General features: G+C 39.2%; 3 protein-coding genes across 3 annotated transcripts in view; 1 reads left to right on the top strand and 2 right to left on the bottom strand.

The window, feature by feature from the left end:
• LOC145463399 (uncharacterized) overlaps window positions 1–3,000 on the bottom strand; it is a 7,205-nt gene extending 4,205 nt beyond the window's left edge. The window contains exons 1-3 of the mRNA XM_081447155.1: window positions 2,161–3,000; window positions 1,451–1,594; window positions 739–828 (exon numbers count right to left, since the gene is read on the bottom strand). Coding sequence (XP_081303281.1) covers window positions 739–828; window positions 1,451–1,594; window positions 2,161–2,985 — 1,059 coding nt within the window. The 5' untranslated portion in view covers window positions 2,986–3,000. The remainder of the gene's footprint in view (window positions 1–738; window positions 829–1,450; window positions 1,595–2,160) is intronic.
• LOC145463419 (protein prenyltransferase alpha subunit repeat-containing protein 1-like) lies at window positions 2,964–9,211 on the top strand. The gene is made up of 8 exons (XM_081447175.1): window positions 2,964–3,138; window positions 4,381–4,568; window positions 4,730–4,802; window positions 5,446–5,550; window positions 6,100–6,274; window positions 6,585–6,694; window positions 7,165–7,263; window positions 7,394–9,211. The coding sequence occupies exons 1-8, from the start codon at window positions 3,053–3,055 to the stop codon at window positions 7,839–7,841; spliced, it is 1,284 nt and encodes a 427-aa protein (XP_081303301.1). The 5' UTR covers window positions 2,964–3,052; the 3' UTR covers window positions 7,842–9,211.
• Window positions 9,212–11,026: 1,815 nt separating this feature from the next.
• The window catches only part of LOC145463314 (fibrillin-1-like), a 75,563-nt gene continuing 69,982 nt past the window's right edge, over window positions 11,027–16,607 (bottom strand). Inside the window, exons 64-69 of the mRNA XM_081447066.1 lie at window positions 16,219–16,335; window positions 15,356–15,481; window positions 13,606–13,719; window positions 13,211–13,333; window positions 12,506–12,614; window positions 11,027–12,394 (exon numbers count right to left, since the gene is read on the bottom strand). Coding sequence (XP_081303192.1) covers window positions 11,629–12,394; window positions 12,506–12,614; window positions 13,211–13,333; window positions 13,606–13,719; window positions 15,356–15,481; window positions 16,219–16,335 — 1,355 coding nt within the window. The 3' untranslated portion in view covers window positions 11,027–11,628. The remainder of the gene's footprint in view (window positions 12,395–12,505; window positions 12,615–13,210; window positions 13,334–13,605; window positions 13,720–15,355; window positions 15,482–16,218; window positions 16,336–16,607) is intronic.

Raw genomic sequence — 16,607 nt, 5'->3', positions numbered from 1 at the left:
ATTCAACCCAAAAAACCCTCTATGGGATGGGTATAGATAATTTCTGTAACAACACAATAATCTGTAAAACTTGGAAACCGTCAGATCTGATTGAGAACCCAGTAACTAACTGCTGAGTCACCATATCTCCCATTTATACTATAAGGCTGTACATGTAACAGATACCGTACATGCATATTGCAGAATATCTGCACTCATTTTGTTGTTATTTACTTCTGAGAGTACTAAGAATGATTACAAGATAGTATTATGTGGAAGCACTGAGAAACAAGTCCTATCAAGACAGAACTGTTGGGCTGCATAGGCGGGCAAGTGAAACACAAGTTTATTCAGGGCTCACGAGATTTACCTGTGGGACAAGAAACTTGTCATGTCCACTTGCCTGACAGACAAGAGGCCCAGAAAAGTCATTTGCAAATCAAGTCATAAAAAGGGAAATAAAAGCAAGCATGCAATTGCCCCGGGCAAGTGAAATTTGAGAGTTATTTGTCTAAAGGACAAGCTCAAATTCAATTGTTTTTTCTTTTGAACTCTGCTTATCAGCTTGAGGATGATAAAGAACAAGTCAAGATGACTTGACTGCCGTAGTGATGTTGTAAAGCTGATCAGCCCTTCGTCTGGGCATTTCATAAACCTGCCATGACCGTTAATTTACATGAACTTTTCTCAGCATTATATTAATAGGTCTGTTAGAGAGAAACTAACAGAAGTTTAATTAATTACAATCTGATATCTCACCCTTTTCTTCTTTCTTCTTGAAAGTTGTTTCTCAAGCTGTTTCATTTCTTCAGGAGAAGAAAAATAAGCTTGAATTTGTTCAATTCTTGCCTAAAAATAATAAAAAAATTGCATAATATAAGATGTACCATTCAGAATATTTACTAGTTTCCACTAAAATCAAACTCAAGGTATGATATTTTTCAAATACTTATTGACCAAGTTAGGTCATGATCATGATGGGAAAATATTTTGAGATTTACATCATTAAACCAAACGTTTTCCCATCTGGACTTACATGTACAATGTACATGTAGATGTACCAGTCAGTCCATTAAACAATCAGATTATGAGCACAAGATTTCTATCGTGTGATAGTTGACGAGGGCTGTGCACTCGTCAACTATTGCACAATAGAAATCGAGAGTGATCAATTATTTAGTTGCTTTGGTATAAATCTATTAGTTGTTCGAAATTTTGTCTACATCCTCTTCAGAGACACTTCTGAAACACAAATGAGTAGCTGCCAGTTCGTTAACAACCGCAGACTGCTAGGCTACTCACTATCTACAACAGAATAGATAGTGAGTGGCATAGCCAATCAGTGAACGGCATTTGTGATAGAACGCTAGAAGATTTATACTTAAAGCTAATATTTCGCATATATAACTACAAATTACATGTAACATTAATGGAACAACCTCCAGTAAAATATATTACAAATGCTGCCCACCTTTAGGCTTTGAGCAGTATCCAACTCCCTCCTCCACTCACTCTCATTTTGACTTGATGCAAGTTCAGCTAATTTATCTCTTTGAAGGGAGAGCTCAGAGATTAGCTGTAACCAATCTGCCATGAGTTCTTTAGCCGTGTGTATCTGTTGAGAAATGAGCATAGGTTTGGAGAATAAATGCAAAATTACATTTGTTGTTGAACAACTGCCTAGCTCTGCTAGACCTCAGGACAGAACTGGTACCCATTTAATAATTTTCGTCCTGGGTAGGGAGATAAATATAGTGACCCCCCCTGTGACAGCCATGATGTTTTAGCTCAACCATTGTATACTTTTTTGCTCTAAATGAACCTCTCCTGGACAGTCATCACCTCTACAAATGGCCAGTTCAGGGAACTATGTCACAGTTTGCGTATCTTAAAAAGTTTAGCCTAAATTTTTCAATTTCGTTGTTTGTAATCTGTGTTAATCTTCTTCATCTTTAACATTCCTTGTTCCTTTGTGGCTTGTTATTATCTCTTTGGTGTTTTCCTTAGCAAACTACAATAATTTTCAGGTTCAATAAAATTTAAAGGTGATTTTGTAACTGGCCAAAACAACTGAAAATATCATGACTGAGCTCTTTCACACTCCCTAATGTGGTTGTAGGCTTCAGAGAGGTCTGACTTTAGAAACTCTTTGGACTAAAACAATATGATAAAAGTACAAACCTTCAAGGAGGTTTTGTCTGGTGTTTGATGTCCTTGTTTTTCTATTCCCCTTGCTTTTAAAAAGTTATTAATCCGTTCCTGGCTTGTCATTTCTTGAGCTGTTGGTCCTGACATGTTAGTTTGTTGACTGACTGGGGGTGCCGTGAGGTGCACCACGGGGGTGGTCCTTGGCAACGAAGGAGGAAACCGCATAGGTGCTGGTACAGGAGGACCAGGCAGTGGTCCTGAAAAAGGAGCTGGATATGACCCAGGAAAGGTCCTTGATGAAGACTGTTCATTTGGCACAGAGCCATGATTTGCAGCTTGTAATGAAGTATTTTGTAAAATTTGAGGCACACCAAGTTGAAAAGAGGAAGAAGAATGCACTCTTCCTGCGATATTACTGTCTAAATTCATCGGAGTATTAACAGGAGGAAACTGCAATTGTCCTTGAGGTGAAAAACTGTGAGGATTTGGACTTGAATTTGTTGCTTGCCTGTCTGTGACAAATTGACTGGCTGGAAACGCATGTCGTTGAGCCTCAGGCATCTGAACAGCCAATGGATTTTTTTCTTGCTGCAAGTTCGCATTATTCCGATGGAACGAAGGAGGAAAACTTTGAATATTGTGATATACAATGCCATGTCCAGGATTCCCTGGAAACATTTGTGGAACATGTCCTCGCAAAGAATTGGCCGACGTTAGGTTCGATTGCGGCAAAAATGTATCAGGAGGTAGACCTGCGAACTTTGCTGGTATAGAAGAATTTCCACCGGAGAATGACGCTGGAATGTAGTGATTTTGAGGTGGAAAACTTGATGGTGGAAAGCGTGGACCATCCGCCATTTTGAATTGGACTGACAAGCCAGGCTGCAAAGCTCGGGCCTGGTTACCAATTGGAGAAACAACAAAGATGGCGGCCACTTGTTGCTCCGTGGCGGAACCCGGAGAATTATATTTCTGCTCTTTAAATCAGGCGTTTATCACCGATCCTGAGATGTAAGTTAATTAATTTCTTCTTTAGGTCCTGTAAGCTACTTCGAAAATCAGAATCACCTCCTCAAGGTGCGACGCAGTTACTTAGAAGCGGAGCTCATAATTACATTAAAATTTCATTGATGAAGAACGAAGATCAACTTCTCATTTACACGTGTAAAACTCTTGTCTCCGTCTTCCTCGGGGATTTCAACGTAATGTTTCCTCTTGAAGTGTCTAAAGAAAATTAAGGGAGTGTGCTAAAAGACCAGAATGAAAGCTTAGCACGGCACATGGTAATGTTAACATTCCACGACACGTCAGCGTAGAATTTTAAAATAAAACGTTAGTAATGCGATCCAGTGCTTCATAATTTCGCGTGCAACTTCCAACACAACAAAAATAACAAATTATCGTTTAGTTTAGGTACAGCTACATAAGGAATTTTTTGCTTGTAGGCGTCAGCGATGCAACTTGTTGGTTGTCAGAACTGGGTTGTGGCGTGTGACAGCTTTGAAAATACGAACATGGTGTAGCGAAAAATTCAATGGATTGACTCTCCTGTGTCAATAGTGGCATGGGCTATGTGTACAATTTTAAACAAGAGCTAGTTTGGAGGTAAAGGGTATTAAAGCCAGTGTTCATGCCTGCTGGGGCTTACCTTTTGTCTCCATACCATGAAGTGACAAAGAGTATTTCCTCTCCTTCCTTGAAGAGATGCCAGTCCAGTGGAAGGTTACCCCTCCCCCCCCCCCCCCCCCCCGCCCCAGCAAATTTGCCGGTACTCATTTTGTACAACTGATTGGAGAGAGGCACTGGGAGAGTGAAGTGTCTTACCCACAGTGTCCCAGACAGGACTACAATTGGGACTGCTTGATCCAGAGTTTAGTGCACTTTTGTCAAAATTTGTGTTCCAGTCTTGGAGATCAAAGAAGTGAAATAGCTCAATCAGGTGCAGCTGCAGGTGCACTGGCAACTCCAGCTGTCATCCCATGAGGATCTACGTATTATTGCCATTCATCTCACTAGCTAATTGCACAGCACTCACTCCCGGGGCACTCCCCCAGTTTTTGTAAATTACAAGTCCAACAGATTTGCTGCCAGCTGGTACCCATTTATACTTTTCACTGAAAGGTACAAACCTATCGCGCTATCTGCAGACGTGGATACACAGCATAATTGCACCATGTGGTCATCATTAACTATTGCTTGTGAAATCCAAGTTTGTATTATCTTTGTTTTAATTTCTGTCTTTTTTTCCGGCAGTGATGAAGTTGACATAATACCTTGTCTTCACTGCCAAGAGGAGCAAAACAATGAAAGAGAAGATCCTATTATTGTTGTGAACCATAAGCTTGGTATAAAGTCATGGTGCATTAAGCCTCTTTTCTTATTTGCTTACAAGAAGCTCATGAGAAGTCACAAGTGCGGGGAGAAAAATTGTAATTTGTCAGGTACAGTGCGTTATTTTCCTTTGGGCATTACTATTGGCAAAGAAACCCAACCCTAAAGATGTCTGGCTGACTCAGGTGAACGCAAAGGACACTAAAATAAAAATGAAGTAAAATGGGTTTTGGATACTTTTAAGTGATTTGTGTATCTTTTGAAATCTTAGTTACAGAGACTGTTCAACTCAGTAGAGCTGTTTTGTTAGTCAATGCTGAGTGCTACACAGCATGGAATACAAGGTTAGTTGGCATGCAACAGCATTGAAGTCATCAATTGTTGCAAAGGTATCAAGGGACTGTCACCCATTGCTTATTACCTTAACTTTTCAAGCTCAAAGTATTTATTTAATGTCTGGAACTAAGTCATTTCCCCCTAACTAGTACTCTTCATCATATGAGAGGTGTGGTTTCTTGCTAGTTGGTACATTGATCCTGACTCCCACGCTATGGGCGGGTCATTGTGTTGTCTTCTTGGGCAAAGAACTTTCCTCTTGCTGTGCCTCTCTTCAACTGCCCACAGAGTACAAATGGCTGTGAGGGACTCAGTCCTGTCACACAGGAAAAGTACTTCCTTAAAATTGTGCGGGGTTGTGTCACGGGCCTCTCAAATTATCCTTATCCTATTCAGACCAAAATAATGTGATTTTTCCAACCCCATCTCAGACTTGACCCAAAAATCAATAACCCTTAATTTCTGACCAGACCCAGTCTTGAAACTGCTTAAATGGCTTAGTTACATATACTTTTGAGAAGGGTCTCAAATTCCCAAATGAATGCTAATTAAACTCTGCCTCTCAGAGAGGGATAATAATAAATTAAACTAAAATGATGAATATTCTCTGGTAAATTAGTGGATGATTTTTTTCAATTAATTTCTAACCAGGAAAGAAATGATCTCTGCTGGCGTTTTGAGTGTAGAAGATGACATGAAGTTTTCAGCTCTTGTTCTTTCAAAGCACCCTCGAAGTGCTGAGACATTTGCTCACAGGTGCTGTTCAATGTTTTGTGTACAAAAAGTAACCATTTTTATTTATAATATAATTTATTTAGTCTTAGTCAGGTTCAACATTATTCTGTAAATTGGTCTTCTAACCCTTTGGTAATTAATAGCTATTGATTTTGTCAAGTGTTTGTGTTTGTCTGACAATGCTTCCACTTCAGATGTAGATCACAACATTTCAATTGCTCACTGCTACTCTTCATCAGGCCATGAGGTCAACTGACTACTCTCCACTTTGAATTTTTAGCACAATGTTAACCTGAGATTGGTAGATTGGGATCCTCACATTTCCAGTAAGAAGTTGTTCCCTCAAGCATCTGTTACTGCATGAATCTCCTGATCTCCTGTAGTCAAATCTCTTTTATTAGTGACTATATGTCATAGGGCAATATTATCATTATAATTGCAAATGAGTACCATTAGATAGTTCTTATGTTTGGAAAAAGTCAAAGATTGAAGAGGTCAACAAATTCATAAATTCGGTGCAATAGTGTATTTCCCTGAAATTGTTTGTTGTTGTTGTTGTGTATGCAACAGAAGGTGGACAATAATTCAACTGGAGAAACATAAAGGACCAAATGAATTTATCCAGTGCCGTCTTAGAGATGAACTTGCTATGTGTCTCCGAGCTGCTGAGTCCTATGCTGATAACTACACTGCTTGGAGTCATAGGGCGTGGCTGGTGGAACAATTCATTCATGACAGGAAAAAGGTAAAGTTAGAAATATTAATAGTTTCGTTGTCATAATGGCATCATTATCAACTCTGTTCTTTACGCCTTAGGCAGTCCACTTAAATTTTTCAGAGTAAAATGTATGTACATGTAAGATATTTCAAGAGCATACAGTTGGTATAGGTCTTCCTCATATATTTTTTGTGAAACCCAACTTTAAATTATCTAAAGTTTGCTTGAGTGTCAGATTTGAAACATCCTTTTGCAAAATTTATGCATCACATAATTTTATAATTTGTTGATACAAAGTCATGTACTATGTGTTATTTTCGTACTTTTTTCTTTAAAGAAACTCATTTGTGAACTTCAAGTTATGCGATTGTGGGCAGAGAGGCATATATCAGATAACTGTGGCTTCCATTATAGACAGGTGCTCCTAAAACACCTGAAGAATTTATGGTAAGCAAGTCTTTAAAGTCAATGGAAATTACATAATTAATTTAATGATAATGAATAATCAAACCATCCACCTATACATGTATGATGCATTATTTGGTTGTTCCCAACACTACTTAGAATTGGCAATATCTTGATATTCTAGGAAAAAATGAGATATTGACACTCTTGAGTGTTAAAGAATTTATAATATATTTTCTCAATATTAGCGTTTTGTTTGTCATTGTACTGTAAAGTTATTTGTTAGTGCTAGTAAATATTTTTAATTTATGATAACTTTTACTTTCAATTAAAGCAAGTTTATAGACCCTTCTCATAAATGGCTGCCGTTTAGTGAGGCTAATTTAAATGCATACAAAAGAATTTTAAATTGGCAGCCATTTATGAAAATGGTCTATTAATAGTGTTTTAATCTACTCTTGAAATTAAAATTTCTTTAAAAGCATTGTTTCTTTTTTGGTGTTGTTTTTCAGTTCAAGAAGTGAACTAATGCATTTGCTACTGTCAGAGCTTGACTTCACCAGCGATCTTATTTTGAGTTTCCCAGGACATGAAGTTCTTTGGTATCACAGGTAATGTTGACTGTAGACATTTGAAAGGTTAAATTGCAGCTTTATCTGGTGAAGGGAAATTACTGTTTCTTCTTTTCTGCATTTTCTTTATTCATCTCTGTAAGATATTTTTAATTGAAACATTTTTTAGGAGGTTTTTGTGTTACTTCTGGAATGAATGGTTCAAAGATGTTCCCTCTGTTGAGATGTTTCGACAGATATCAAGTTCCACCAACAGCAACAACAAAACTACTTCTGAAAATGTGAACAGAACCTCGAGGAGATCCTCTCCTTCCATTATCCCTTCTCTATTTGAACTTGCAAGTGGTTCTTTCAAGCTTCTAAGAGAATTTAACTCAGGCTTCAAATCAAGAACATCTCATACAGAACAATTTGAAGATGGAACTTTATCACCCCTGTCCACCCCCTCCGAGGTTAAATTCTGCAACAGTGTTATTGCTGAGTGCAGAGGTCCCGAGGGGGAGGCACAGGAGAGGTGTGCATCAAGTTACAAACAGTGGATTTTGCTTAGAAGTAAACAATCACAGCTTGACTGCAATTCAGCGACACCAAATAATACCTGTCCAAAATATAGCTGATTTGTGCTTCAGGTTTTGAACAGGAAATCTGTTGTATCTGTGTAAGAACTAATTTAGCATTATTTTTGTAACATATATGGAAAGTTTACATAAATTGACTTTCCAAAGTAATAAAAATGCAATAATAATAGCAAGCCATAACCAATGATTAATCTCAAAGGTCTGCTAAAAAATGATGTCCAATAAGCCTTGAAATAGATTTTTGTAGGTTACTTAATTTAAGAGAATGATGTCCAACTCTTGTTGCATAAATGTATTTATCCCTTTAAGTATATTTCTTTTAAATTACCTTATTAGTGAGAACAAGTTCATTTAGGCTCATGATAAGAACAGGACTTAATGATGCTAGAGAAACACATCTTTAATTACATGAAAACTATCTCAAGGAGGGATTTAGAAATTTCTCAAGAAGGGTTGGGAGAATGTTAGCAATAATCAGTTTCAAACAACCAAGAAATGATTTAGAATTTTCACCTTGAAATATTACAAAATAATAGGATAATAATATTATTATTTATAGTGGAATGGATAGGACACAAGTTCAGTACAGTCCTAAGTGAGCTTTGAATAGCCTTTATATTTAGAAAAATGGCTAAATGTTCACCTTGTAATTAATTGATTTTAATTGCCCTAAGACAGTGGCACTGACTATGTTGTTTCTTAATTTCAAGCTAAATAGTGGCTTGTAAAAGGACTGAGTCATAGGCATATAATATTCTGCGAGACAGACATTGGGAATGATGTTCTATGGAAAACAGTAAGTTATGGTCATTTAAATGAAAACATGTTGCGAATAAAAAGTATAAGTTATATATTTGATGGAATGTGGAGAATTTTGTACGAAGATTTAGAACTTGATGATTTCATTACCAATATTTGCAGTTAGAAATGTCAACGGTATTAAATAAAGTTAGGTGTATAACAAAACTATTACTTCCTACAATTAGTTGGAATAAAATGACAAATTAAACCACCCCTCCCCACAAATCAATAATGAACTTGACTTAAAGCAAACTGTGCAGTTCTTTTCATTATTGAAATAGGGGTGGGGTGGTGTTACAGTAACTTTTTATGTGAAATAAAACCACTCCTGACCCCCCCTAAATCAAGATGAACTAATGCGAAAACCAACATGCACTATTCTCTCTCTCATTGAAATGGGGGAGGGGAGATCTCAAGTTTTCATTTATATTGACCAGGCCCAGGTTGTTTGAAAGGTGGACAATGCTATCCAATGGATAAATCACTATCCTGCAAATAGTGTGGTTAGTTTTGTTAAGATTTATCTGATGAATAGCAATTTATCTGATGGATAACGTTGTCCAGCCTTTGAACAACTGGGGCCAGGTTGTAGTATATAGACTAAATTTGTTAGTAACAATGTAGCGTAATCACTGGAATTTCCTGATTGAGAAGGAAATTTGTTTTCAAAAGACCAATTTCCATCTATTAAAATTCAGCCTAAAACAATAGACCTCTACGAGGCTCTGGGGAATAACTACAAAGTTTGTGGAGTTTATTTCCCAGAGCCTTGTGCTGAGGTCTATTGCATTAGGCTGAATTGTAATATATCAAAATTGGTCTGTTGCAATGATCTTTATATTTGAATATTATTATACTTAAAATGTACCTAATTAGTAATGGACATCTATTTTGATGACTGGATATTGTAGTAAAAATAAAAGAACAAAGCTTAAAGCTGAAAAGAGACCTGAAAAATAAAACAATTCAGCCAGTTTGCCGTGACAAACGTTTTTATTGCAGGCAAATATATGTACTTTTATTCTGCATTACAGAAAGGTTTCAACTGTTATGACCCAGGCCTCCCAGATTTTTCTGGCAGGGAGAGCCCTGGAACGAGGGTGTAGCTTTACAGATTAAGATCTTTAACTTACTCTCCGCGAAGTATGATTATCTCGTGAGAATATAAATGTTAAGCTAAATACAGTCTACAACTGCTCACGTGACATTTTCAAAAGTCTTACGTCATAAGTCGCGTTGTGAAACGAGGAGCTGTAACATGGAGTGTTTAAATTTACTAAGTCGGTTAATTAAGTGGAAATCTTATCAACTGATTTTTCGTGCATTGCGCCATTGTTGAACTGATGTATGCACGCCCAAAGCCTTACTCTCTCTCTAAACTGAACGTTACCGCAGAATAATTCCACTTAATGGTCAGTTAATTTGAATGGTCACACGCCCGCTGTTTGGCCGCAGCCTAGAAAGGCACCTCCAAAAAAGTACCTCTCGAACAGTACTACTAAATAGCTTTCATTTGAATGGTCAAACACCAGGGTTTGATCCAGAGACTTAAAAGTTAGAACCACATTGCACAGCGTAATAAACAGTACCACATGAAAATACTGCTAAATAGCTTTCACTTGAATGGTCACACACTATGGCGATCCCGAGGCCCGTTTCTCGAAGGTCCCGAAAAGCCTCACCAAAATCTCAAACCTTATGACTTCAGAGCTGTTTTATGCACGTGTTCTTAATGTAAACAAAGGTTCTTTTCACACAAGACGTTTCAGGCGAATACACCTCTCTGTCGGTAAATACGGATTAACTAAAAATGGCTTGACGGGCTCGAAAAGCTTCCGGGGCTTTCGAGAAAAGGGCCCCAGATACTTGAAAGTTAGAGCCACGTTGTACAGCATAATAAAATTTACCCTCAGAAAGTTCTGCTCAATAGCTTTCATTTAAAGGTCACACACTAGGGTTTCATTAAAGATCTTAAGCAATGATGACGGCGACCCCGAGAACAACTCCTAGCAATAACTGAGTTTATATTCTACCTTCAAATTTCCCAGTTGTCTGGATCTGCCCAGTTCGCCTTTCGGTCTCGCTGAGAACTTGCTCAAGTTAAATATCTAATGCCAACGTTGAACTGCAAATGGAAATACGAAAACTTAGCTTCTGTAGTTCGCGTTCTCCAAAATAGGCAGGACTTAGTCATTTCACATTGTTGTTTTGCAAAGGACAGCTAAGAAATGTACAAAGGCTTACAACGCACGTGCACAGCCACTGTTCTGCTCATCTACCCTTTTGTTTGGAGGCGTTCCCGTTGCCGTTGCCGTCGTGGTTTGCTTACGCTTTTCGAAAACGCTCTTCAATCGTAGGAATTTAAAAACGCCGGCTTTGCGTTTTAGTGTGGAAGAAAAACAATTTGAAAACAGAGCTGCGATTTTCCCTCCCCGAGATTTCAAATTCCTCCAGCGTAGGTCCACATTAGGGAGCTTAAGCAACGACGACGACGTAAATGTATTTACATTTTACAAGCGAAATTCGCGAATGTCTAGATCTCTTCGGTACGCCTATGACTCTTAAAACGTGCTTAAGCTAAATATGCAACGACGGCGTTCAATTCCAAATGGAAATACGAAAAATTAGCCGTCGTCGTCCACGTTCGGTAGACGACCCAGAACTTAGTCATTTCACGTTGTTGTTTTGTAGAGGACGGCAAAGAAATGTACAAAGATTTATAACGCACGTGCACGGCTACTGTTTTGCTCATTAAACCTGTTGTTTAGTGACGTTCTCGTTGCTGTCGTCGTCGTGGTTTGCTTAAGCTCCCTAATAACAAACTCAGAACCCTGGAGTATGAAGAGCATCAGTTCACGTTTTCATAAAGAAAGAAAAGGTTTACGTTCCTCGTTATATTGGACTTTTATGATCCGCAAGACTCATGTAACATGGACAAAAAGTGGCTGAGTATAGCGTCTTTTTACAAAATAAAACAATTAAACGAAGCTCAAATAAAAATAGTCCCTAAATAACTATAGCTCAGTTATACTGCCTTTATAACAAGATGGAGCGAGAACTTCTTAGCTTCGTTATATCCTAGTGGGTGATGTTGTCTCTTCGTTCCATTTTCCTGTCGACCTTTGTAATCCTTTTTGGCTCTTGATGGTTTTGCTTGTGTTTCTTCCTTGCCTTTTGACTTGGAATCTCTTTGCTTCTCTTTTGGCTCGCGCATTACACCTTTAATCCACAGTCGAAAAACGCCTTTGCGATGAAGCGGAGTTTTAATGTAAAGAAACGAAACGCCCTTATTCTCGTCCACTTTAAACAAACTCGTGTTTCCGTGAACGATGACGTAGTTAAATGTTCCGTTAAATTCTGAGAGCACTGGTACGAGCGTTAGGATTGGCTTAGCGGAAGTAATGTTGGCGGGAATTTGGATAGTGAATTTTTCCATTCGGTGTCGCGCAGATCGGCGTTTTCGCTGGCTTCCCGAAGGAGTGAAAGAGTATTGAAATCCATTGTTCTGTTGTGCTGTTTGCCAGTTCTGTTGGCTGTAACCCTGTTGATTGTAGGACTGTGACTGATAGCCAAGTCCTTGCTGTTGTTGTTGACCATACCTTTGGTTTCCGCCATAAAGTAACTGCTGCCCATAACCACCGCTACTCGCTGGCACAATACGGTACCGTGGAGAGGACTGGAACTGGCTTCCTGTTTCGTTTCTCTCCACCAGAGGCACTCCTTTGTCGCCATTGTTCCCTTTGGACAGCGCACACTCGTAACAAGCTTCTCCGTAAGGCGACAAACAATGTCTAGAAACAGACGAGGAGAAACAGGTTAGACAGGTTACGAAGCTAGTCCTTTAATAAACTGTAGGTTTCTAAACAGTATTCACATAGTGGTCTAACATTTTGTCTACTCACCCTCCCCCTATGGGATGATAATTGTGTGGACATCGGCAGCTATATCCGCCTAGTTTGTTGTCGCATCCAAAGCTGCAAGGACTCAGTCCCAGGGCGCACTCGTTCATGTCTGAAACCAAGAAGATTATATAAAACATCTTTTACTAGAAAGTAAATTTGTACACAAAAAAGAAGGGTGATCCTCTGAAAATGGTCTCTTTCTTTTCTTGAACTGAAAAAACTATTATTCAATTGAAATTACGTTCTGCTAAACTGTTAGTGAGTTCCCCGTAGATCAGTAGAAAAGTGTTCCAGTACTAGACTTTAGAGGGAATAGGTTACAATAGTTTTAGTAATTCCGTGTGTTTTCGTTAATTGTGAGCTCTGCACTTCAAAAAGAGTGTTTTATCGGCAAAATCAAGGTCGCGTTGACATAACAAACAAGGCTACATTTTGAGTCTCACAAGTGAAACTTTTGGCCTAAGCTTGAAAAGCGTTGAGCTGATATTTTCAAGTTTACCCAAATGAAATGCATTTTAAACTTCTCTCTGTTTCCCGTCTACGCCCCTTTCTGGCTTTACTGGATATTTCTTTTTTTTTTTTTTCTCCTATAGTTTTGAACCATTATTGTGATACTTCGATTAATTTTACGACCAGGTCACCCGTGCTGAAATTGCCCAAAATTGTGTTAACCTGCAGGCCCCTCTTAAATGGGTTCACAGTTACCTTGACATGAGCGACCATCTGGTTTCAACACATATCCATGTTGACAGGTACAGTAGAACGCTCCTAAGGTGTTCCTGCACTGAGCTAGTCCGCAAGTCAGGCTGCTGTGACATTCATTTATATCTACATAAAGACACAAGCAGTTGAGAGTAATACCACTGAGCGAATACGAGTCCGCGGTGAAAGTGCTGCTGACGTAAAAATGTTCACGTGCGTTCGTGCCGGGGCGCAAGCATGATTTTAACTGGCTTTCCTACTCGACGGATTTCGACTCCAGCGACTGACGTATAATTTCACGTGCGGTATCTGACGTGACTTCCAACTGGCTTTAGTACGTAACGTAAGATAGAGAAAATACGTGTGTGGACGTCACGTGATAGAGTGATGTCACTTACCAACGCACTGATTGTAATAAAAATCCTGAGTAAATCCGGGGGGACATCTACAACGATGTCCACCCAGCTGGCATCCGTATTGGCACACGTTTCTTGTTGCGCATGGATTGTTGCCTGTAATTACAACAGTGTTATTCATGAATAACTGACTACAAGACAAATAACAGAGAATATATCGTTTTAAAATCCGGCCGGAATTCTTTTGGGCTCCGAACCAATAAAGTACTCGCAGGTTTACAAAACAAAAAAAAAACACGCTAATTGACCTTTATTCATGTCTTCCTGTTTAAAAGTATACAGTTCCAGGATAGAACTTACTACACAGTGAGGAGCTAAACAGCATATCTACACACTGCAGCAATATGGTCTAAGAATTATACCGACGAAACATTAATTTTTAAATGTGGCTAAATATCATTTAGGCAAGGTTAAACTCGAGCTAATGCAGCCAGCTAGCGTGCCCATTCAACCAATATCATTTAGGCAAGTTAAATATGAGCTTATGCAGCCAGCAATTTCCGTGTTTGGGAGTACGTGACCTGTGGGGCGGCCTTCAGGGGTTTTGCAGGGGTTTGTGGTTCATTGCTTAATATTGTTGTAGTGTATTCTGCTGATTGTTGCGGATCAGTTGCACTGCTTTGCTCGCGAATCATTGCGGATTCTTGCACCCTCTCCTCCCTCCCGTTTTGTTCTTGGTCAGGGTAAGTATTCTCCAGGTAATTAGATTCCACTGAATTTCTTTCAGTGTGACGGTGCTGGTTAGCGGACGCTCATTGGGTGGTTCCTGCTTTCCAGGGTTGCCATGGATACCTCCTAGCGGCTCATGGCTTTGGCACCCCGCTAACCTTTAAGGCACCAGTTCCCAAGCTCATCTATTTGTGATGAGTTTAAAACGGCGTGAATATGATTGGATGAACTTCAATACTCCGCATGAAAAAAGATGGCAACTGGTGCATATACCCAGAGTTCTTAGCGCACGAAAACTTTAACAACGCTTATAATTATAGTTACGTACTCTAAAGCTCTACAACCTTCAAACCTTGTATACACAATGTTGTTAACAAGGGAACAATATTGCAAAAATATGGCTTTCCTTGTACTTTATGGGATGCGTAGGGTTCGCATGGTATTGTGGTAAAATGTACAGCCGCCATGTTTTTCCTACGGAGGCCTGAGGCCTAGCTTTAGTACGCGGGCCGAGAGGGAGCCTAAATATTATGGTGTCACGGGATTAAGTGTTAACAAGGACGTTTGAGTTCTTTCTCTTCAATCTCTGAATAGGCCCTTTGCAGCTGGGGTCAAGTGACGAAACCTTTGCTAAGATTGTTTTGGTCTATGGACTATAACTTAAAGAATGCCAGAAATGGAAAGAGCATATCGAAAATAGCAAAATTGCCAAGTTTGAGGCCCCTGAAATTAAAGAGTAAGTTCATACGACAGTTGGAATTTTAGGAAAATTTAGAGGATATCTATGGAAAATACTGCGGGAGAGCAAGGTCTTGCTCTCCAACAACTTTTCCCATACAGATCTTCGCACAATTTCTTCTTAATTTTTCAAATTCAAAGCATCATTAAATCGCATTCTTTACTGCCAGGGGCCTAAAAATTGGCCATTTTGATATTTTCAACATGCTTTTTCCAATTCTGGCATTCTTTAAGTGACAGGCCATAATTTTATGAAAAGTAGGTCACGTGATGGCCCGGCTGCAAAGGGCAGCGTACGTCTTGTAATGTGCTCGCAGTTACTCACCGACGCATTTCTTGGTTGTCTCATTATACCTGTACCCCCGGTTACACACGCATCTGTAAGACCCTGCCAAGTTCTCGCACATACCAAATCCACAGATATTGTTATCTGTCATACATTCATCTTTATCTGTGAAGAAATAGACTGTGTAAGGCTTGTAGTCTTTTGGCGCAAACACGACAGCACAAACAAAAACCGAGAAATACAAGGGAAAGCAAAGAGAACAACACATTGTGATCCTTGTGCGTGCACTCTTAGAGTTTGTATATATCGGTTATTGACCAAGAGTGAGGTCAAAATGGCTGGATATTGACTGTTATTTTTTGTGCGTGTTTATGGACCGAGACGGAGTCGAGGCCAGTAAACACGCAAAAAACAAAACAAAACAAAACAAAACAAAACAAAAAACAGAACGAGGTCAATATCCAGCCATCTTGACCGAACAAGCTTGGTCAATAAAGGATTTATTATACGGAAAAAGAACACTCTTTTCTTACGGGACACAGCGGGTTATCCCGAGCGGGCAAGATAGCGCCATCACAGCCGAGCGCAGGATTCAGTTCATCTTGCCCGCTGACGGAGCTGGCCCTATAACAGGGACTCTTAATGTAATCTCATATCCAGATATCACTCTCTTTGACGCTGGCTGTGGACCGATCTGGGTTCGAGCTTAAAATCCTACGTTTGTAATAATTGCATCACCAGAGAAAACGCTCGCCTTTAACTTTGCTTGCTTTGTGGTGGCTTATGTTTTTCTTGAAGTGTCGGTTTCACGTTGTTGATTAGCGGAAGACGCTTCAAAGCGAATAACGCTGGTGCAGTTGAAAATGTGTTTGGGTCATGCATGTGATAGACACGTGACATACCTACACACGTGATTCCATTTTTCATGTAGCCATCAGGACAGCCACACTGGAAACTTCCAACAGTGTTTATACAGCTATGCTGGCAGTTATGTCGACCAGTTGTACATTCGTCATCATCTAAACAAAGACATATTAATTAAAAGATAATCTTACTGTTCTACGTATGCTTGCTTATTAAACCTAATCGACGACTTGCTCGTATTTGCCACAAACCGTTGGCTAATCTTGGCGAAACAAACAAAAATTTGTGTAATATACTCTACACACTTAAAGAATTGACCATCGTATATGGCACAAAAGATTGAGAAAAGTTGCAGACTTTTCAAAAATCATGTTGCAAACTTGGCAAATTCTCGGTGACGTGAACTTGATCAAACGGGAGGCCGGGA

Source organism: Orbicella franksi, chromosome 1 (genome assembly GCF_964199315.1).
Source record: "Orbicella franksi chromosome 1, jaOrbFran1.1, whole genome shotgun sequence".
In the NCBI taxonomy this organism is placed as follows: domain Eukaryota; kingdom Metazoa; phylum Cnidaria; class Anthozoa; order Scleractinia; family Merulinidae; genus Orbicella; species Orbicella franksi.
This window is presented reverse-complemented; position numbering and strand designations above follow the sequence as displayed.

Bases quoted from the DNA above. Each gene is read 5' to 3' on its own strand.
- LOC145463419 (XM_081447175.1), top strand. From the start codon at position 3,053: ATGGCGGCCACTTGTTGCTCCGTGGCGGAACCCGGAGAATTATATTTC. The intron at 4,803-5,445 runs GTTAGTTGGCAT...ATTTCTAACCAG, and splicing joins TACACAGCATGGAATACAAG to GAAAGAAATGATCTCTGCTG. The intron at 7,264-7,393 runs GTAATGTTGACT...AACATTTTTTAG, and splicing joins GAAGTTCTTTGGTATCACAG to GAGGTTTTTGTGTTACTTCT.